General features: G+C 37.3%; 1 protein-coding gene across 1 annotated transcript in view; it reads right to left on the bottom strand.

The window, feature by feature from the left end:
* Window positions 1-23,209, bottom strand: part of NAV3 (neuron navigator 3) — a 730,605-nt gene that overhangs the window by 503,269 nt on the left and 204,127 nt on the right. Inside the window, exon 2 of the mRNA XM_064491553.1 lies at window positions 4,486-4,893. Within this exon, the coding sequence (XP_064347623.1) occupies window positions 4,486-4,557 (72 nt within the window). The 5' untranslated portion in view covers window positions 4,558-4,893. The remainder of the gene's footprint in view (window positions 1-4,485; window positions 4,894-23,209) is intronic.

The following is a 23,209-nucleotide window of genomic DNA, read 5'->3' as shown; positions in this document are numbered from 1 at the left end:
AAAGCACCATGTAATGAGTCCAACCTTCAAGACTATCAAAGAATGAAAGGGCTGGATCTATCCTAAGCCTCTCTTCTTTAGTGACTTATCTTCATATGTTATCTTAAGAAGACAGATCTTTAATCAGCTTCCAACATAACCAATTTCAAGTAGTCCTCAACCCCTGCGAGAATAACCCCAATACACATCCTGACTCTTAGACGACGCTATTTTACCATCACTACAAGAAAAATGCAACAAATGCACTCTAAATTAAAAGAATCAGCGCACTAAAAACAAGTTAAAATTAGGCTAACTTTAAATTGATAAAGTATTTTTACTCTATAAAGCAGTGGCAACCATAAGTGGGTAAGATTATCAGTAAAATTATTAGAGTTGCCTAACACAGTCACATGCAGATATTCACCTACATCACACTTCTGTTTGATGTCAACTGAAAAAAAGAAGAAAAAAAAAAAAGAGCACAACTAGTCCATGTGGACAGATAGTGATGAAGCACTCACTGTCACTTGCAGATAATGCTTTCTCTAACTCCCCAATTAAACTTGACTGTAAGTCCACAATATCACAGGGGCTGCCCTTAAAATAATATGCTTGCTCCATCAGCATTCCCTTTTCTGTTAATAAGTACAATCATTTTTCTCATTTCCCATGATTATCCACATCTCAAACAGTCACATTCACTACACTCAGGGTACATAACTTCTGAAATAATCGTCATCTCTCAGAAAGACATGGTGTGTTGGAATTCATCACGAGTTTTTTGCAGGGCAGTGTGAAGATAATGCTCACATGTAAAAACATGATTTGAGGAAGTAAAAAAACTAGGGTGGCATCAATCTTGGACATTTCTATAAAAGTAAATATTTCCACACACATACCTTTCTGCTTTAGAGAATAGAGAAACAAAATAATTCCAACAGGTCACTGTATGTTTATTGCACTTCACTGCCATAATTTCAAAACGTGTATCCTGCTACCCTTTTCATTAGTACCTAGTAAACTGCTGACTAAGACTGATGTTTTGGATTAATACACAAAATATGCATGGAGCAATAAAGCAGTGTCCCAGGGCTGTCTGAATGGCAGACTGCAACAATTAGACTGACAGTAAAATCCACCAAGCTGTGCTTTTCAGTTCAAGGTCACAATTAATTATACAGAAGTGACAGTTGTACCGATAGGGCTTTCACAGTTCCAGGCGGTTTTGCAGAAATAATCCCACACAGCAGTTCAACACATGGAAAGCAATAAACCAACTTCACTGGCATCAGTGAGCAAACAAGGGTCAAAAGGTCAAGTTTTCAAAAATAAACACCTCATTATGGACGTTCAGGAGCTTTGAGAAGCCATCATAATTTTCTCATCTGGAACATTCCAGAAGCTCAATGCCAAGAACAGGATTATGGGCCAATACAAACTGAAAGTTCCACTGATAGAAACCTCAGGAATCAAAAAAGGCAACTGAATTCCACCTAGCCCTACACTAAACCAAGGTGACTTGAAATCCTTAGAAATATTCTCAACTCCTATAAGATCCACATTTCTGGTTTACCCATAACGAAGAGTGCTTCAACATAGGACTTGTGAAGATGATACATTTTTAACTTTCAAGCATGTTTTCTTTCTTCTGTGTAGGTTTAGTAAGGTGATGAGGCATTATTTAAAAGAAGCCCAAGAATTCACACACACTTTTGAACTCTTTAATTTTGAATAATAGTGTATGTATTTTTAGCACATAGATTCTTGAGGGACTGATCCATATTTTTATGGGGCCAAATATCTTAAGGAGGTAAAAAAACAGTTTTTATCTTTGTAAGAAGATATTTTCTTAATAAATCAGGAAGGACCAAGCCTGTGCCTGGTGTAAACACTCCGTATGTGATCTCTTCTCTGACTTTTACCTTCTCCTTGCAATATAATATATATTCACAAACCCACATGTTCAATGTCCTAAAGATTTTTACTTAGAAGCAGAGCATAAATATAAATCCATGTATTTTAAATCAAGAACAAAAGTTGGTGAGCTACTTATAGAATGAAAAAGAAATCAGTTATGCAGTGTTGAAAATAGCCTATACTCAAACCAGTTCAATGCATTTTGCTTTGAAAGTCTACCACATGTCAAACACTGTGAGAAGAACTTATTTTTCAGCAACACCAAAAAAAAAAAAAGACCTCTGGACTAAGTCATGAGTTAGAATTCATGCATTTTATTTTACTGATGCAAAACACTCAGCCTGTTAAATTAATTCATCATGAAGGGCTACAAACACTTTAAGTAATTCTATGAATAATCTTATAATCTCCATTGGCAACTCCAAGGCGGCAGGCTTATGCCCAGAGCTCAGTCTACAAAGATTTATGATGCTACATTTCATTTTTCTCCTTGATACCAACTCACAAAACTGTCACTGAGATTAGGTGTTCCAACTGACACTTGGCAAATCTCAAGCTTAAGTATTGATCAACCTCAACCAATCCATCAACGTCTGGCTTCTTTGTTGCAAACGCCTACTCCAATTGGGTGGCCAGGAAATCATTAGAACCCCATTTTCCACCTTGATACAACTCATTGAAAATGTTCCTCCCTCCCTCATCTCCCTACCAACTAGAAGGTAAGGCTACAATAAAAATGGGGATTCTCTTGTTCCACACCAAGCTGATTTTCTTTATTTTTTCCAGAGAATCGTGAATCTCCATAGTTTGTCTAAACTCTATTACTATTCTTTATGGGCCAAACAGTCCTCTGTGAAGTGGCCTGGGCAACAGAGCATCGTGATAGACCATGGTTTCAAGTCCCATTCAAGACATTTTCAAAATGACTCGTAAAATTCATTCCATTCCTCAGCGTGTAATCCCTTCTGTGTTTGCAGAAAATCTCTCTTAGTCAGGAAATGAAAGGATAACACCTGCAGAGAGGCTTTTTCTTCCCACCAGATAAACAGGATTTCTATTAAAAATGAGAACTCTGGAGTATTAATTGCTTACCTTACCCACTTCTGCTCTCACTAACCCAACACACTAGGTAAATCAGCATCAGTGTGAAGGACATTTTTAAAATGTGGACAGAGAAAAAGGATTAAATGGCTTCTCAGCAGTTAAGAAATTCAAGAGCATGCTTGCGTTGGAAACTTATTTTGCCCTCTCTTTTCGATTAACATCCTTAGTGCCAGCAGGAAGGGAAAAAAAATGCTGGCTATCTGAAACACCAACAGCATTCTTGGTAACACACTTATTTGTTGCAGACATTTATATCCACAATGAATACAGACATCTTGGATTTTTTAGTACTTCATGTGGGCTGAGATTTACTTATACTGCAGGTGAACTTAATGAATGAGCCAAACTTGGGCGTAAAGGATCCATCCATTTCTGCGCGGATTGATGCAAAGGGCTCACTGGAGCCCTCTCTTCCAGTGGCACTGGTCATAATGTCAGAACAAATTAATAAGCTATTGACTCTTTATGGCCTCTTCTAAATGTCTTACTTCCCAAACTGTGAAAGAGCTAGTTGTCTTCTGGGGGTACAAAGTGATGATCAAACAAATTTCTGAGACAGATGTATAAACAAACGTTAATTATGTCCCTTAGATCCAGGTCTAACTAAAAATCTTCTTTGTATTATCTCATTATTCCTTGCTTTTGTGCCTTTGCCCTCGGTCCCCACACACCTCTCCTGTACTAATGGATTCAGTGAAAGCCCCACAAAAGATAATATATTTCACTGAGTAGGTGTTCTCTCCCGGGCCTATCCCTGACCCTTCTGATAAGTGCTCTCCAGATGCTTCTCACAACGGTGCAACAGTTTAGCAGGTAAGGGTTTCTAAAAAAGTAGTAAAATGAATGCAACCCTCACTATTCAATTCCCAGCCTCCTACTCAGAAGCTCTCTAAACCCATTTAAAAAAAAAAATATTAGCACAGTCCTTTCTTGATATTTGCTATTAGTTCTTTCAACATCACACATGAAGGATCACACCACAGCTCACAGCAGCCTCACAACTCACTTTGCAGGCTAGCTAGAAAACACAAGATGCTAAAGTGCCCCAAGGACATGAAATCAGAGAATTTCAAACGCCATCTATGCCGTCTAATGGCAGCAAGGCAAGGGTTCTCTTTTAGGAGAGCTCTAACGTGCTCCATTACTCCAGAGGTGCCCCAGGACTCACACCTCACCCTGAAACTCAGAAAGCTGCTCACATGAGGTCAAATCAGCATATCATTAGACTCAAGTCAACAGTGAGAGAACAAAGTGTAATCCTTTACCAACTCACCAGATGGATGAATCCAGACGACTTTAGAAACAAAACCAGTTGATCATGAATCCAGGCCCATACATAGCAACACTTGGCTATGGGGCAGGACTTACTTCCGTGGCATAGCGTGCTATTTTATCTCTCAAAGCACATTCATTTTCAACTTACAAAATAATATGTAAGCATAAACAAAAATAACCAAGCAAAAGGAAATGTATGTGTCTTACCTTCTTCTGATCTTCTAGCTTGTGGCTCACTGGACTCTTCCCATGTCTGTTCATCTCTGAAGATAAATCCATCACATGAGGCTCTTCCCCTTCAAAACGGAATCTCTTCAAAAAGGCAGCAAACTAATCCAAGATGCAATCACTAGGAAAACACTGGCATGCCACATTCCCCATCACACACCATCTCTAAACTTCATCAACTCCAAGGAATGATTAAAAAATCCATTGATTGAATGGAAAAAATTAATTCTGTAATTTACTCCCAGGACTTTCCAAATCAGCATATCGTTTTTCAAGGCTGACTTCACCACAGCAAAGTATTCATCCAGGAATGTTAACTCCAACTGCTATCTTTTTTCTTCTTCACACTTTTCCATTTTAATAAATAATGACACAGTTCCTGTAAACCTGTGATTAAAAAAAAATAAGCACACAGTTAATTCTCTCCCACTATGTATAGTACAAATAATGAAAAATTCTTATCTGAAATGTCCAATTTGGAAAAAAATTGTAGGCATGGATTACAATTCACATAAAAGTAATAGCAAGTGAAAAGCATTATTCTTTATCCCTATTGCCTTAAAATACCAATTATAATACCTGAACCCAAAAAGAATATTAAAACCAGGGATTCACAACACGTTGAAGCTAAAATACACACCCACTCACCAAATGTCTTTCTGCTCCATGGTTCCACAAATTAATCTCAGCACTCAGAGAGCTACAGAATTTGGAAAAGACCCCAAGATAACTCAATACTAGGCTAGAGTGACACTTTGCATACATAATTTTATTTAAACTTCAAGATGAATCTACAAGATGGTTATTATTACTCCAATTTAAGATGAAGAGATTGAGAGAGTAAGTAAATTTCTGTAAGTCTAGTAAATAAACATAACATGACTAGAATTTGAATTCAGATACCTTTGAGTCCAAAACCCATTCTTTGTCCCAGAAATAGTTGTTTCAATTCATATCCCATACTCTGTCCACAAGGACACCATAAATGAGTTTATCAAGTGCCTTGTGGAGTATGAATACACAAGGCACTCTCCTTATAATCCAGTGGTTTCTAAACCCAGCTGGAAAATTGAATCACCTGGGAATAATCTTAATCATATAGATTCCTGGGGTCCACCCAACCCTGCTAATTCAGAAGCCACAGGGTAGTGCTTCGAAATTTGTTTTGGTTTTTGTTGTTGTTTTTCCATCTTTTCTAACTACTCCTGATGCAGATAAAGTACTAAAGAGTTGAAACCTCCCTCTGATGCAAGACGCTTCCCAGACTTGTCTGCATTTTGGAATCACCAGGGAAGCTTCAAAAACTACTAATTCTTGTCTCTTATCCCCAGAGACCATGGCTTAATTAGCCTGGGATGTGGCCTGAGTCTTGGAACCTCTGCTCTAATATATAAATTCCCTTTACATAATTGTAAATACATAATACATCAAACAAGAGGAAACCGTGTCTCAGGAGGCAGCTCTTTCCATATTGAGGCAGTTCCAGTCTTTAGATAGCTCTTCCTAATTTGGAGATGAAGTCTTCATTCCTGAATGTTTCTGTACATCTGTAATTATTTATATCCTCGTAGGCATCAATGTACACAAAATCCTTTTTAATTTCCCGTTTTATGTGACAGTTCTTCAGGTATCACCCTAGCAAGGTTAACCACCCCTATTGCCTTCAACAATTCCTCATCACCCTGGTTTTACTTCTGACATAACCCATAAACTGTGCTATCCAGAAAGGAACACAAGGGCTAAGCCTGGCACGCTCCCTTTAGGAATTCACCTCCAGGTCCCACAACACATGCCAGGCTGAGCATAAACTAAATGATGAAGTAGACAGATAAGGTTTGAAAAATCAGCTCCTGAACTGCTTCCCGCCTAGTCATTCTTTTGCCAACCCCTGCTCCTTCCACAGCCCCACTGCTCTGCCCCATACATATTTTTACTGTAGACTCTGTACATAGTTTGAGTATTATGTGAATGTTACCAGCAAACTGTATGGGCAAAGGCTTGGACATGAGAACAAACATAGCCAATCAAAGTTCAAAGCAATTCAGTGAGAAGTTACTAATTTTTTTAAGAAGGAATGTAACATTAAAGAATTTGTGATTTTAAAAGTGCATCTTAATTGTAATATGGAAAATGGAAGAGAACCGAACTTGCGGCAGTGAAATCTCACAGGGATCCCAAGAGCAATCAAAGAGACAACTGCATTCATTCTGAACTAGCGTAGGAGCTGCCAGGTTGGAAAATGTGATGAACCTGGGTGATATGGTATTTAAAAGGTGGAGCTGATGGAATTGGTAATTGATTGCACATGAGTGTGGATGTGTGGTTTAAGGGTGCATGAGCATATGGATGATGACACCATTACCTAAGAAAGCAAATTCCACAAGAGAAGCACTAGACATGAGGAAGATAGAAGAGTTTATAAAGCAAACCCAGGACACTTCCTAAAAATCAAGAAAATCACCAGCAAATCTCATTGATGGATGTAGAAGTGAAAATCTTAAAGGAACTTTAGCAAATTGAACCCAGAGTGTATAAAAAGAAACATCAATTCCAGGTTGGTATTATCCTAGGAATAAAAGACTGGTTTAAGATTTGAAAATCAATCAGTATACTACAACACATTAACAAATCAGAAAGAAAAATGATTGACTCTCTATTGGTGCAGAAATATAATTTGGCAAACTGAACACTGATTTATAAGCACACACACACACACAAACTCTTGGCAAATGAAGACTAAAAAGGGACTTTCACAATCTTCCTTTATCTGATAAAAATGTATTCACAAAATATCTACAGCAAACATAATACTGATGAGTGAAAAGTTAAAGACTTTCCACTTGTTCAGGAACAGCACATAAATACCTGCAAACATGACTTCTATTCAATATTGTATTTAAAGTCTTACCCATGTAGTGAGACAAGAAAACATGTCAAATATAACATTCCTTTAAGTTTTTTATAACAGCAACAAATACTCAAAGAATGGAACTTTAAATAGATACGTTTTACAGCGTCACTAAAAATATCAAATATCTTGGAATGAATCTCAGATGGTAAAAACTTTATGACAAAGCAATAAAAATATAAAAAAATAAAGATCTAAACGAATAGTGGGCTATTGCCATATTAATAAACTAAGATGCAGTCCTGTAGAAATGCCAATCCAAGCCTAACAGATTCAGTGCATTACTAATCAAAATCCCCAAGTTTTCTTTTTTTATAACTTGAGAAGATGCTCCCAAAATATATATGAAAATGCAAAGACCAAGAAAAGTCAAGACACTCCTGAAGAACAAGTTGCGAGTATTTGGTTTACCAGATGTTAAGGCATATTATCAACCAAAAGTAAATGAAACGGTATGTAAATGACACAAGAGAAAACAAGTCAACCAATGGAACACAAAAGCCCAGAGAAGGACTCAACACATATGGTCACTTAATTGGTTACAAAGGTGGGACTGCAAAGCCATGGGGAAACAATCTTCTCAATAAAGAGTTCTGGGTCAATTGGATATTCATATGGAAAAAAAATAACACGATCTAGACTTCACACCAATAATCAATTCCAGATGGATTTTTAGACAAAACAATAAGGCTTCTTGGAGAATACTGTCATGGTCTAGGGGAAGGGAAAGATTTCTTAAATAAGAGACTAAAATCACTACACATAAATAAAAACTGATTAACTAAGATTACATTAAAATCAAAAACTTTTATTCATCAGATTATACCAATCAGAAAATATAAATACAATACATAGAGTAGGAAGATGTACTTGCTATACATAAAATCACACGTAAAAACATCCAAAAATCAAGAAAAGTAAAAAATATTTGAATAGGTGCTCCAAAAATAATAATAGAAATGGAGAGCAGATTCGTGGCTGCTACAGGTTAGGGATGTGGAGAGAAGGCAAGGGTGCCTAAAAGGCAAAGTACAAGGAAGTCTTTCAGTAAGAGAACAATGTTGAATCTAGATTGCAGAAGTGGTTTTACGAACCCATACGTGTGATAAAACTGCACAGAACAATACACACACACGCACACAAATGAGTGTATACAAAACTAGTAAAACATGAATAAAACTCTGTGGATTGTACCGATGCCAACTTCCAGGTTTTGACATTGTACTACAGTTAGGCAAGACGTTCCCACTGGAGGAAACCAGATGAAGGTAGGCAGGACCTCCCTATACTTTTTTACGCCACTTCCTGTGAATCTAAAATTATTTTAAAATAAAACTGAGAGGGGAGAAGCAAGATGGCGGAGTAGAAGGACGCTCATAGCTCACCCTTTCCCACAAATACACCAGAACTCACATCTATGGACCCACTCAGCAAACCAGAGCACCTGAGGAACTCCGACAGAACATCGCCCTCTTCGAAAGACAAAGACGCCAAAAGTCTGGTAGGAGAAAAGGAAAAAAAAAAAAGAAGAAAATGCAAAACAGTGTGGGACTGGTCCGTGAGGAGGGAGTGGCAAAGGAGGACTGGCGCTTTTTTGCTGAACTTTCCCCTCTCCAACGGAGAGGCCAGCAGGACGGAGGGGGATACTCTGAGGCTCAGATCTGCCTGGAGCACCCCTTGACCGACAGAACTAAGTTAAATGGGCACAAAGGGTCCCCGTGACACCCAGCTCGTGACGTGAGCCGGCAGCTGGGGCCGGGACAGGCCGCCTGAGCTGCGTGGAGGACCGGGGCCCGCTGCACTGAGGCAGCCCCAGGGGACTGCAGGGTGCTGCGTGCTGTGGCTGGGAGGGGATACGAAGCAGAACAACCTTGGTTCCCCATAAATTGCGAAAAAAGCAAGGCAACACTGCCGGTGTGCCCTGGGGGGAGGGGCACCATAGCCTTTGTCTCCTCAGACCCGCGGCGCCATTACTGGCACTTCTCGCGAGAAGAGAGGCAGGGTACAGCCACAGCCTCGGTCTCCTTCTGTGCGCAATGCCTGGGCGGGGGCGGAGCCGAGACGTGAATCCGCAGCAGGGGGCTCCGCAAACTCCTAGGCAGGACTGAGACTTGTTAACAGCCCCAGGCAGGAACTTTCTGCCCTGGCACCTCAGAGAACTCGCGCCACCAAGACAAACAAGGAGCTGAGTTTTGGAACGGAGCAGGGATGGAGCAGTTCCGCGGTCTTCCCCAAGCCCGCCTACGGAGCGCCAACCTGAGGCAGAGCGGGCAGCCACACAGAACAGTGGAGCGACCGGCGCCGGGAGAGGGAGGGCAGCCACCCCACTTCCTGACAGAAATGCAGCACCTGACCACAGTGCTGGGAGGGGGCGCGATCCACCCGCCTGCCTCCCCCCAGCACAGCATCTCACTGCGGCTTCGGCAGGGGGCGTGACCTGCTTGCCCACCACGAAGGAGAGCAGCAACTGACCCAGTGTTGGGAGGAAGTGCGATCTTCTTGCTGACAGGCACTGAGAGCAGCACAGATGAGGGCACCAACAGAGGGCCTCTGGAAACAGCAAGCTGAGTTTGCGGAACAGGGCAAAGACAGAACGCCCTCTCAATAAAACCATTAAGAGGGCACAGTCTCCAAGAGAACACATCTTTTTCTATATGTTTTATTTTCTATTATCTTTTTAATCTTTACTTTTTAAACAGTTGTATATGTTTACAGTTTTAATCCCTTTTAAATGTTTCTTTTAAAGTCTTTTTATTATTATTTTTAAAAATCCACCTTTCATTTTTAATTATTTTGGTTTTGATCTATTATTGATTATTCACAGGTTTCAAATATTGTTTTGATTTTTCCTCCTTTTTATTAAGGTTTTTGTAAGATGTCTCAAGGCGATTGCTACTCTGCTTCAACTTGCTCTTCTATTATTGATTATACACTGTTTTCAAACCTTTTTTCTCCCTTCTTTTAAAATTCATCTTTTGTTAAAAATCTGTTCTACTTTCTATTACCTTTTAAAAATTTACTTTTTAAACAGTTGTATATATCTCCAGTTTTAATCCCTTTAAAATTTTTCTTTTAAAATATTTTTATTTTTACTATTTTTAAAAATCCATCTCATTTCATTTTTATTTCTCTTGGTTTTGATCTCCTGTTATTGATTATACACAGGTCTCAAATACTGTTTTCTGATCTTTTCTCCTTTTTTTAAGGTTTTTTAAAAGACGTCTCAATTCAATTGCTATTCTGCTTCAACTTGCTCTTCTATTATGGATTATACACTGTTTTCAAACCTTTTTTCTCCTTTCTTTTAAAATTTTCTCTTTTTTTTTTTAAGTTTTATTCCTACATAGGCTTTAGATAGATAAATAAACTCCTTAAGGACCACAATAGATAACTGATACTCCTTAAGCCACAGTGCCAGAGAGATATGAGCAATATGAAGACACAGAGGAACCACTTCCCAATTAAAAGATCAAGAGAAATCCCCTGAAGGCACGATCAATGAAATAGACATCGATAGCCTACTAAATCAAGATTTCAAAAAAGGAGTGATCAAAGTATTGAAGGAACTTAAAGAGATAGTGTTAGGGATATAAAATATGTCAAAAATGAAATCGAAGCTATAAAGAAGAGCCAAGTAGAATTGGTAAACTCAATGGCTGAGATAAGAACGGGTCTAAAGGCTGTGCAAAGCAGACTAGATAATGCAGAGGAACGAATTAGTGACCTAGAAGACAGGACAACAGAAAGCACCCAATCAGAACAACTGCAAGATAAACAAATAAAAACAAGTGAAAGCAACAAGGGACCTATGGGATAATATAAAGTATGACGATCTTCACATAATAGGGGTCCCAGAAGGGGAAGAAAGATCAAAGGGGATTGAAAAGGTATTGGAAGAAATCATGACTGAAAACTTCCCAAACTTAAAGAAGGAATCAGATATCCAAGTACAGGAAGTTCAGAGGGTCCCAAACAGGAAGAACCCAAACCAAGACATATCACAATCAAGAAGGCCAGAGTCAAGGATAAAGAAATGATCCCAACAGCAGCAAGAGAAAAGCAAAGAGTAAGTTACAAGGGAACCCCCATAAGGCTCTCAGCTGATTTCTCTACACAAACACTACAGGCCAGAAGGGAGTGGCAAGATATATTCAAAGTCCTGAATGAAAAAAATATGCAGCCTAGGATACTTTATCCAGGAAGGATATCCTTTAGGATAGAAGGAGACATAAAAATTTCATAGACAAGAAAAAACTACAAGAGTTTAGCAACACTAAACCCATGCTAAAAGAAATACTGAAAGGTCTACTCTAAATAGAAAAGCAGCAGGATGCTACAGAAATGAGAAACTCTTAACTGGAAAGGTGATAACTCATGACTTACAAATAAAATTAACACGAAATTGTAAAAGAAGACATCTAAATCATTAAGAGTGGGAGAGGGAAGCAATCAATAAGAGAAAGGACAAAAAACACATGATCATCTCAATAGATGCAGAAAAAGCTTTTGATAAAATTCAACACCCATTTATGATAAAAACTCTCACCAAAGTGGTATAGAGGGAACATATCTCAACATAATAAAAGCTATATATGAGAAACCTACAGCTAGCATAGCACTCAACAGTGAAAAACTCAAAAGCTTCCCACTAAAATCTGGGACAAGACAAGGATGCCCACTATCACCACTCCTATTCAACATAGTCTTGGAAGTCCTAGCCACAGCGATCAGGCAAGAGGGAGAAATCAAAGGGATCCAAATTGGAAAAGAAGAGGTAAAAGTGTCACTATATGCAGATGACATGATACTATATACAGAAAACCCTAAAAGGTCCACATAAAAACTACTAGAAATAATTGAAGAATTCAGCAAGGTAGCAGTTTACAAGATTAACGTTCAAAAATCAGTTGCATTTCTTTACATTAATGATGAATCAACAGAAAAAGAAAGTAAAGAAACAATCCCCTTTAAAATAGCACCCAAAGTAATAAAATACCTAGGAGTAAATCTAACCAAGGAGGTGAAAGACTTATATACAGAAAACTATAAAACACTGATGAAGGAAATTAAAGAAGACTTAAAAAAATGGAAAGATATCCCATGCTCCTGGATTGGAAGAATCAATATTGTTAAAATGGTCATACTGCCCAAGGCAATCTACAGATTTAATGCAATCCCTACCAAATAACCCAGGACTTATTTCACAGAACTAGAAAAAAATCATAGTAAAATTTATATGGAACCACAAAAGACCTAGAATTACCAAAGCATTACTGAAGAAAAAGAAAGAGGCTGGAGGAATAACTCTCCCAGACTTCAGACAATACTATAGAGCTACAGTAATCAAGACAGCATGGTATTGGTACAAAAACAGACATATGGACCAATGGAACAGAATAGAGAGCTCAGAAATGAACCCACAAACTTTTGGTCAACTAATCTTCGACCAAGGAGGCAAGAATATACAATGGAATAAAGACAGTCTCTTCAGCAAATGGTGTTGGGAAAACTGGACAGCAGCATGTTAATCAGTGAAGCTTGAACACTCCCTTACACCATACACAAAAATCAACTCAAAATGGATCAAAGACTTAAACATAAGACAAGATACAATAAACCTCCTAGAGGAAAATATAGGCAAAACATTATCTGACATACATCTCAAAAATTTTCTCCTAGAACAGTCTACTCGAGCAATAGAAATAAAAGCAAGAATAAACAAATGGGACCTAATGAAACTTACAAGCTTCTGCACAGCAAAGGAAACCAGAAGTAAAACAAGAAGACAACCTATGGAATGGGAAAAAATTTTTGCAAATGAAACCGACAAAGGCTTGATCTCCAGAATATATAAGCAGCTCACACGATTTAATAAGAAAAAAAAAAACAACCCAATCCAAAAATGGGCAGAAGACCTAACCAAGCAATTCTCCAAGGAAGACATACAAATGATCAATAGGCACATGAAAAAATGCTCAATATCACTAATTATCAGAGAAATGCAAAGCAAAGCTATGATAAGGTATCACCTCACACCAGTCAGAATGGCCATGATTCAAAAGTCCACAAATGACAAATGCTGGAGAGGCTGTGGAGAAAAGGGAACCCTCCTACACTGCTGATGGGAATGCAGTTTGGTGCAGCCGCTGTGGAAAACAGTATGGAGATTCCTCAAAAGACTAGGAATAGACTTACCATATGACCCAGGAACCCCGCTCCTGGGCAAATATCCAGAAGGGACCCTACTTCAAAATGACACCTGCACCCCAATGTTCATGGCAGCACTATTTACAATAGCCAAGACATGGAAACAGCCTAAATGTCCATCAACAGATGACTGGATAAAGAAGAGATGGTATATTTATACAATGGAATACTATTCAGCCATAAAAACCGACAACGTAATGCCATTTGCAGCAACATGGATGTTACTGGAGAATGTCATTCTAAGTGAAGTAAGCCAGAAAGAGAAAGAAAAATACCGTGTGAGATCGCTCATATGCGGAATCTAAAAAAATCACAAAAAACAAAAATACAAAACAGAAAGAGACTCGTAGACATAGAATACAAACTTGTGGTTGCCAGGGGGACGAGGGGGACGGTGGGTGGGAAGGGACTGGAATTTCAAAATGTAGACTAGATAAACGAGATTGTACTGTGTAGCACAGGGAAATATATACAGGATCTTGGGGTGGCTCACAGCGAAAGAGAATGTGACAATGAATGTATGTATGTTCATGTATAACTGAAAATTTGTGCTCTATAATGGAATTTGACACAACATTGTAAAATGACTATAACTCAATTTAAAAAAAGTTTATATATGAAAAAACAAACAAAAAACTGAGAAAAAAAAGAGGATGTACCAATGGCCAATTACATAAAAAGTGAACAACCTCATTAGTAATCAGAAAAATGCTAATGTAAACCAAGATGAGATAACCTTTCATCTACCTAAGTGGGTCAAAAACAAAAACTGACAATACTAACTGTTGGCAAAGACATGGAAGAGCAAGAACTGCTGGCCAAAGTATATATGGGTACAAGTATTTTGCAAAGAAAAATTGGTTATTTCCTACTACATTTGAAGAGACACATACTATATGACCCAGAAATAATACTCTTAGACATGTACTCTTAAAAAAATATGCATATGGACATGAAGAAATAGGTACAAGAAAGTTCCTTCAGAATGCCCCCCCCCAAAAAAAACTGGAAACAACACATTTGTATAGAGAAATAACCTGTGGTATACTTATATGAGAGATAACTATCCATTAAAGTGAACTATAGATACACATGTCAACATGGATGAACCTAAAAAATATTAAGAATTTTTAAAAGTTCAAACCAAAAGAATATATACCGTATGATTTTGTTTACATAAAGTTTAAAATCTTGTAAAACTCAACTCTGGTTATTAGAAGTCAGGATAGTAGTTACCTTTGGTGAGGGGAAGGAAGGGGTTTCGTCTGGAGTTTGGAATGCTATATCATTATTCCACTTTTTGACTTTTTAACAATTCATTGAACTATAAATTTACATGCTGTACAGTTTTCTTGATGTCTAATATGCTTTATAATAAAAAAAATTTAGCTAAGAAAAAAATACAGATACATCTACGTCTTTAGCATTCCCATGAATGGTTTCTCCAACAAACAACAAAAAAATACATCCAAGTAAGACTGATGAAACTTGTTATTCGTAGGCATTCTTCTTTTTTTTTTTTAAGATTATGGACCAACTACTGGATTAGGGGATAGAGTTTTGCCTGAGAACAATGTCAAGCTTACCAAGACATGGTCTAATGAATGTCAGAAAATGTGTCCATCTCCTAACTTCAAACATCTCCCACTTTCTAGAGAATGTGTTATTGTAATCTATCAACCATAATGCTTATACATGTACTTACATCAGTATAAAACAGTATTTCCAAAGTATCATTACTTCTCTCAATTATTCAGATTCATCCACCTTACTTATTACCTTCCATTACAGTGCTAAAAGACATTTAAAAAACACATAGCTCTGAGCACCTAACAGGTATTCAAGGTGGTGCAGGCCCAAAACAGTCAAATTTCAAATCTAGCTCTTGTCTTTACAGAGTTTACAGTCCAGTGGGGAGTCATATCCAATGAAAATCAAGAAGCATCAGCATATTCTTTTCAACTTTGCCCAACAACAAAACCTTAAAAATGCCAATGAGTTTACACCATTGATAAAGGCAGTTTCATATGGATAGAATTAATTGAACAGTATGCATACAAAATTAATTTGCATATGACTTGATTGTAAATGCATAAAGAGTTTACCATAACTTATGCTTACTTTTGTGGAATAAAAGCCATTTATAATAAAGCTAAACTGCTGGCCAAAAGCAGAATAGATTTATGTATATTGAAATGATTCTTACAGGCTGTTCTCTCACGTGGAAGAAACTGCCAGTATGTCCTTAATCCCCTGCCACTGTTACTTAATATAAATCAGGGTTGGGTTTGGGAGTGAAATTCATTCACTTTATACATAAGTATAAGTAATTTCATTTTTCTATAGCTTAAAAGAAGGTTTCCATATTGTTCAAACTCATCTAGAAGTCCCTCTTAGATTCAGGATAAAAGTGATCAAGAAAGTGAGATTTTGAAAGGAGTTTTCAGTGATTGGGGTATGTGCTACTTCCTAATCTAGCATTCTCACAGGGATCTTAAGGGAACCACTCTGAGAGCTTCTCTACATTTGTATGTTCCCTGCAATTGAGAGAACACAGAAACCAGCCCTGTGTGAGGTAAACTGGCTCGTGGCAGCAGAGGAGAGTAATGCATCTGAGAACTAAATTGCAGGCTTCTCTGGAGATCAAAGATGTACACATCCTAGAATAAGGTAGGAATTTGCGGTAGGAATGTTTGCCTGAATTCATTTTAAAAAGGGACCCTGCTCAAAAGAGTAATTTGCCAGCATAAGGGGATGCCTTCAGGAGGAAGCTGTAGATACTGCTGGGAAGAGAAGATGGGGAGAGATCTGAAATGTCCAGCTTAAGGAGAGGACATTACAGATCAGGGAGGTGAAATCTTCAAACGTCTCAGGCAAATAACCATGGTAGAGTTAGCTTTGACATCCCCGAGGCCTCCAGAGAATGAAGCCATGAAGCCAGTATCAGCCAATCAGAAATACCCTACCTCCATACCTCTCCTCTCTTCCCTGCCTCCCCCACAAAGACCCTAGTGAGTTGGGAAGAGGTGAAAAAAAGAAGGTCCTTCCCAACCGGCTGAAGTGTGGTAAGGAGGTGCACTGGTACCCAGTCTTGGTTTGGGTGAAAAGGAAGAATTTTTGAATAATAAGGCATTTATAAATACACTGAAAAAATATTCTAAATTTTAAATTGAAATGTGTTTTGTGATCTAAGGTGACCATACAACTCATATCTAAAAGTGAACAAAAATGTGAAATAACTCATTTCCATCCAGAGACAGAGAAACAATTCTACTCAGAAGTTTGAAGGAAAAGGAGAGAAGTTTGGAAAAGAGATATAGATTAAGGAATCATCAGTCTAAAGAGGAGATCATTCACATAAGTTACCTAAATTGAGAAAAGCACCAAAAGCAACATGCCAGGGAAGAACCCAAATGTTTTAGGTCCTACTACCAAAATTATCTCGAGAAATACAAAAGTGATCATGATAATTAAAATTCTTCAATGGTTCCCTAACCCCTAAAGCCAAAAAAGAAAATCAAAATCAAAATTCCTTAGCATGTCATTCAACACTCTACCCTGTCATGATCCCTTTTTAACTTTCCAAGTTCATATATTACCACTTTCAAGTTTATTCTTTTATAGTTATATCAAAAAAGCAGAGTTCCTTAGTACAATGTGTCATTCTACAATTTCAGTGTTAACATATTCAGAAGTGTCACACATCCGCTTGGCAAACTTCTACGTATCCTTAAAATGTCTTCTCGAATCCATTTCCTCTCACAAGGCTTCACTTTCTTTATACCCAAAACCCTACTCCAGACAAGTTCGCCCCCTTTTCCCCAGTGTTCTACTAGCATTTATATACTTCCCCCACACTATCATACATACCTAGTTACTCGTCCCCCACTGGATTGTCAGCCTTTATATACTTTCTCAGAACCCCCAAGGTATGACAGAATCCTGGAGGCTAGTAGCCATTCATTGATTCTTATGATTCTGAAGGAAACATATGTATGAATATGTACATATATTAGTGTATATGTGCTCCAACCAACACAGCTGACCCTGAACAATTGGGGTTTTAGGAGTACTCCCCCCTTACAATTGAAAATCCACTTTGCAGTCAGTCCTCTGCAACCATAGATTCAACTAACCACGATCATGTAATGCTGCAGTACCTAGCAGTCAGAAACAATCCACGTATATATGGACCTGCGCAGCTCAAACCTTTGCTGTTCAAGGGTCAACTGTAATTTCCTATAAACCTAAAAAGGTTGTACCAAAATTGTCTCTATCAAAAACATATTTATAGCCATTATTTTAGCCATTCTCAATTAAGGCATCGTACCTATACAACAAAAGACAAAAATCTGAAGTATATAGCCTATGATTCACTCAGTTAACTCCACCCACATCAAGATAGAAAACACTTCCAAAACTCCATAACTCTCTAATTCTCCCTCCTTCTTAACAATCCTAAAGATAACCACTATTGTTTCATCACCATAGATTTGTTTTCTGTTTTTAAAACCTCATTTTAAGTGGAATCATACAGTGTGTACCCAATTTGCTTTTTTTTTCCCCCAACATTAAATCTGGAGGATTCATCTAGTTGTAAGTAAGCAGTAGTAGTTCATTCCTTTTTTTTGCTCTTTGTGAAGGAATGAGGGTGTCTGTGCTTATGTATCCCAGTTTATGTACTTGACCAAAATAAAGCCCAATTCAATACTGGGATTTTTAATCATCTGGAACTCCATATCCTAATTCAGGCTTTCTACACCCTTTGTGTTCACAAATGAAGAAAATAAATAAGTTCACTTTATTTCACATATTTTTCCCAGGATCTATGACCTCTATTCAAGTCAAAGAGAATGCAAAAGAATCAACAGTTCCTGTGTCCATACTATTGACTGAATAATAAAACCAGACCCAGAAACCATTAAAAAAAAATGACTGGAAATTTCTATTGGAATTTTAACCATTATTCAGAGGCGATATGGCCATTGTTCATGCTTTGATTTCTGATAATGAATTGTTAAATACAGTTGATCTTTGAACAAAGCAGAGGTTAACAGAGGGTGCCAACCCTTCTATGTCCAAGTGTAACTTCATAGTCAGCCCTCCATATCTCTGGTTCTGCATCCACAGATGTAATCAACCTTCGATGGTATAGTACTGTAGTGTGCAAAATAGTGTAAAAAATCCACATGTAAGTGGAGGCATGCAGTTCAAACCCATGTTGTTCAAGGTTCACCTATAATCTCTATGTATCTAAATCAGTAAATATTAGAAAACTACTGGAATAATTTGACTGTTGGGAAAATGTTTCAAGAATTTTTTGATAAACATCAATATTCATTTACTGTTTAAATACAAGAAGAAAAATTTAAGTAATAGAAATAGGAATAGAAAGAAGCCAAATAGCTTACACCAGAGAATATCATACAAATGGCGAACAGAATACAGAGAATATGATACCATTTATATAAAGTTTAAAAACATGTAAATCATTACTAAGCGTTATTTATAAAGAAAAATATAAGGTCTAAAATCATGTATGAAATAGTAAGTCTTTTAATAGGAATAAGATAAAGATGTCCACTACCAATTCAATAAACCCTTATACCATAGACACATCACCATGGTAAGACAAAAAAAATAATATGGATAGAAAAGGTAGAAAAATTATTTGCATATAATATTATTGATTATATAGAGTTGAGAAAATGTATTTAAAATTATTTAGAAGAAACAGACATAGCTATCATTTATAAGACACCAGCAAAATACACATCTTTATATCAGCAACAATAAAAACAGTGAAAGAAAATATAATTTTAAAACCAATTCCATTAGTAAGAGATACATAGAATATAATGTCCCTAGAAGTAAAACTAGAAAAAAAAATATTAAGACCTTCATGTTGAAACATCTTATTTTACATTGAAAGACATTAAATTATATACATAAATGGAGAGATATATCCATGGGTAGGAGGATTCAATATCACAAAGATGACAGTTGTATTCTAGGTATTCTGTAAGTTCAATTCAGTTCCAAACAAAATTTCAACTTATAACTTTTATATAAATTAAAAGGATGATTATTAAATTCATATGTAAGAAGAAAGGAATAAGTCTAGCCAAGACAATTTTGAAAAATGCATGCTTTCATAAACATCAAGATTTTCATAAAACAAGGATATTTAAGACACAGGTATTGGACAAAGGGAAAGGCAAATAAATTTTGGAACAGAAATATATACCTCAGAAATAAAAACAGAAACACCCACATAAAGAATATTAATATGCAATCCAATGAGGAAAGAAATGACAATTTTAAAAACTGATTCTGGGACAACTGGTTATCCATATGGAAAAAATAAGACTAATAGAAAAAGATATTTTACACAGTACATAAAAAAATGCTAACTCTAATAAAAGAGATTAGTAAAACTGTCTACCACCATTTGTACAACAAAAAGCGAGCACATGACATAGAAAAGCTAGAGACTGGGAATATCTATTTACAGTATACGTTTGTGTGTGTGTACTAAAATCAGAATTCTTACCCAAAAGCCACAAAGGAGACAAAAGACCCAGTAGAAAAAAAGGAGCAAATTACATAAATAGGCAATGGCCACAAGAGGAACCACGAATGGCCCAATCAACATATGAAATAATGAAATTTTTCAAAAGAAATGTTTAATGTTAGCAACTGTTGGAAAAGATGTGATAATATTGAAACTTTCATGAATGGCCGGCAAGTATGTAACTACAGTGCTTGAATAGTGCAAGTGCCATGGTGAGTAATTTGACAAAACCTAGTCTAGTTAAAAGTCAGCAGATCCTCAGGTACATCATTTGAATTTTTACAGAGAAATGCATACACTAAAAGACATGCATGAGAATGTTTATTATGGCATCCTTGGCACTGACAGAAAAAAAAATTAGAAATATTCCAAATATCCAAGTATCAGAAATTTAGGTAAGTAAAGTGGAACATATATTTGCATTACACGGTTTATAGCATTTAAAATGAATGATCTAAAGCCCCACATATCCACACAGACAAACCTTGATGACATAACCATGCTTCAAGTAAGGAAGCTGCGTAAGAATTGAGTGTAACATCATTTATAAGAAGTTTAAAAACATGTAAAGAAATGCCAAATACCATTTAGAAATACACAGAGACATGGTAAAAGCAAAAAAAAAAAAAATGTAAGAAATGATAAATCTGAAATCAAGATAGTAGTGTTTTTTTCTGGGGTGAGGACACAGAAATGAGATTGGGGAGGATTGCAAAGGAAGCTTTAATAATGATGCTGTATTCCATGTATTTAAAAAAATTCCTAAAGCAAAATGTTAAAACGTGGCAGAGGTAGATGTTGAGTACATCGAGGTGTTATTCTGTGTACTCTGTATGCGTATGCACTGTGTTTTTCATAACACTTCAAATAGTTCACAATAAGAATAAGAAATGTTAAAAAAAAAACAGCAAAAGTGAGAAGTAACAATGTAAAAGTACTTATAATAGATAAGTCAACCATACAAACTAACTCCGGGGCTTTAACAAGGGCTAGAATCTCTCCATGAGTGGCTCTTGACAATGTGCCAAGAGAAGAGGGCTCTTTTTTGATGGTCCCATTAACTGAAGAGTACTGCTGAAATTCACTAGGAGGGAGGGGACATGATAAATGTCTTGCAATACAGTGGATACAATCCAGCACAAGGAAAAATTGTCCCTATGTCACTCATTGACAGACACAGTCACTATACCAAGCAGCCCTGGAACATGCCTGACTTAACTAGAGGGTGAATTCAAGACCCTCACCAGGAGAAGATGGTCTTTTCCTTGGGGCCTTTAATTACTTCTTTAATTCTTTCTTTAATTACTCCCCACCCCTCAGAGCCTCCTAAGGATTAGCGATTGTTCTAGGACCAGGAAGAGAAAAGATGCTTGAGGCTTTGCCCTGCAACCCCCACCCCCACCACAAGCTGAGCTCCCAGCTCATCGACTCAGCCAAGGAGTTGGGCTCCACCAAGTTAACCCTAGGAAATCTTTGTGTACAGCCAGACAAGGTGGAGCATAATCAAACAGAGCCTTGGTGCTACTGGCTGCCCTATAAATACCCCGAGACGTAAATTTATCCTTTTCCATGGTGTCATAGAGAACCTGGCAACCAGAAAGTCAACAAGAACGTAACACAAATTTTGCAGGTTTTTGGAAAACTACAACCCAATTTTGTAAGATAAAACAAATGTTTCTCTTGTATATACCACATATAAAGGAAAAATACTTTAAAAAAGAAAAAACACTGCCTTGCATCATGCTTCACAAACTACATTCTTGTAAAATTCCATCTTTCCCACTGGTGATACGCAAGAGAAGAACAGCAGGGAGAACATGACGCTTGCAACGTGGCTGCTCTGCTTCCTTTCGTAGGCTGGAAACGGTACGTTATTTGCTTTATCAGATAAATTGGCTCTGCAGCCCACATTTAAATGAACATACATGGGTTTTCAGCAGGAAGTTTGGACTTGATTAGTTCAAGATAAAATGCTGCAAGGAGGGTTGAATATGATTCTGAGCCAATAACCATATCTATAATGGAGATGGAACATTATAAAACATTCATATTCTTAGGTACTAATGATAAGTAAAAAAGCTTGCATCCCTTAGTTAAATTTGTTTATTGCCTGAAAACTCAAAGCAGTAATTCAAGACCAAGTGACAGGAAATTACAGTTTCCTGGCTGACATCAATTCGATCTTCAGTAATAGTTCTGAAATGGAGTTTCTAAGCTCTGAAGAGAGGGATAAAACATACACATACACTATTTCCAATAATTCAGGTCACAACCCAGATGCTGTAGCACACATTATGTGGATAAAATTAGGACGTGTGCTTACAAACATGCAAGGCCTTACTCGGTCATTTTAATCAAACTTTTTACTCAATCAGCTTCTTACATCTAGTCTGTACATGGATTTGGTTATTTAGAAAATATGGGCTCCCATAAGGGAGACTGGAAACACACGGCTGTTTCTTGTTACAATAGCAAATGGAAAATTACTTTACCGAGGTAATCACAAAAGTTATATTATACTGAAAATTGGTGAGCTAAGAAAAGTTTTAAAAATCATTCTTGTTTCCATGCTGTGGAAAGATTATCATCTCCATAGCTCCTCCCAAAGGGAAGGGAACATTTTTCATCTTTTCTATCCATGCTCATTGCCCCATAATATATATAATTAGTTCAAACTGCCCTGCGAGCAGAGACTGCTAATTGTCACCCATTATCTACTCTGTTTATCCTCAGGTTTTAGCCATATACAGAACCTTAAAATGAGAGTGCACATCAACCAGTTTACCTGATGTCAAGGTCTTGCCTTTTCATGATGCTATGGCCAACGAAATGCAAGCAGAAATGACACACGCCACTTTCAAAAAATTTCACACTGCTTGTGTGGCAGTTCTCTCTCTCTTCCCCCAATTCCCATGGGCTGGAATGTAATGTTGTGCTGGTCAGATAGCTTCAACCAAGTGACAAGGACACCACCCTATGGAATGTCAGAGCCATGAGATTGAAGGAACGTGGGT

This window comes from Camelus dromedarius, chromosome 11 (assembly GCF_036321535.1).
Source record: "Camelus dromedarius isolate mCamDro1 chromosome 11, mCamDro1.pat, whole genome shotgun sequence".
Taxonomy (NCBI): Eukaryota; Metazoa; Chordata; class Mammalia; order Artiodactyla; family Camelidae; genus Camelus; species Camelus dromedarius.
This window is presented reverse-complemented; position numbering and strand designations above follow the sequence as displayed.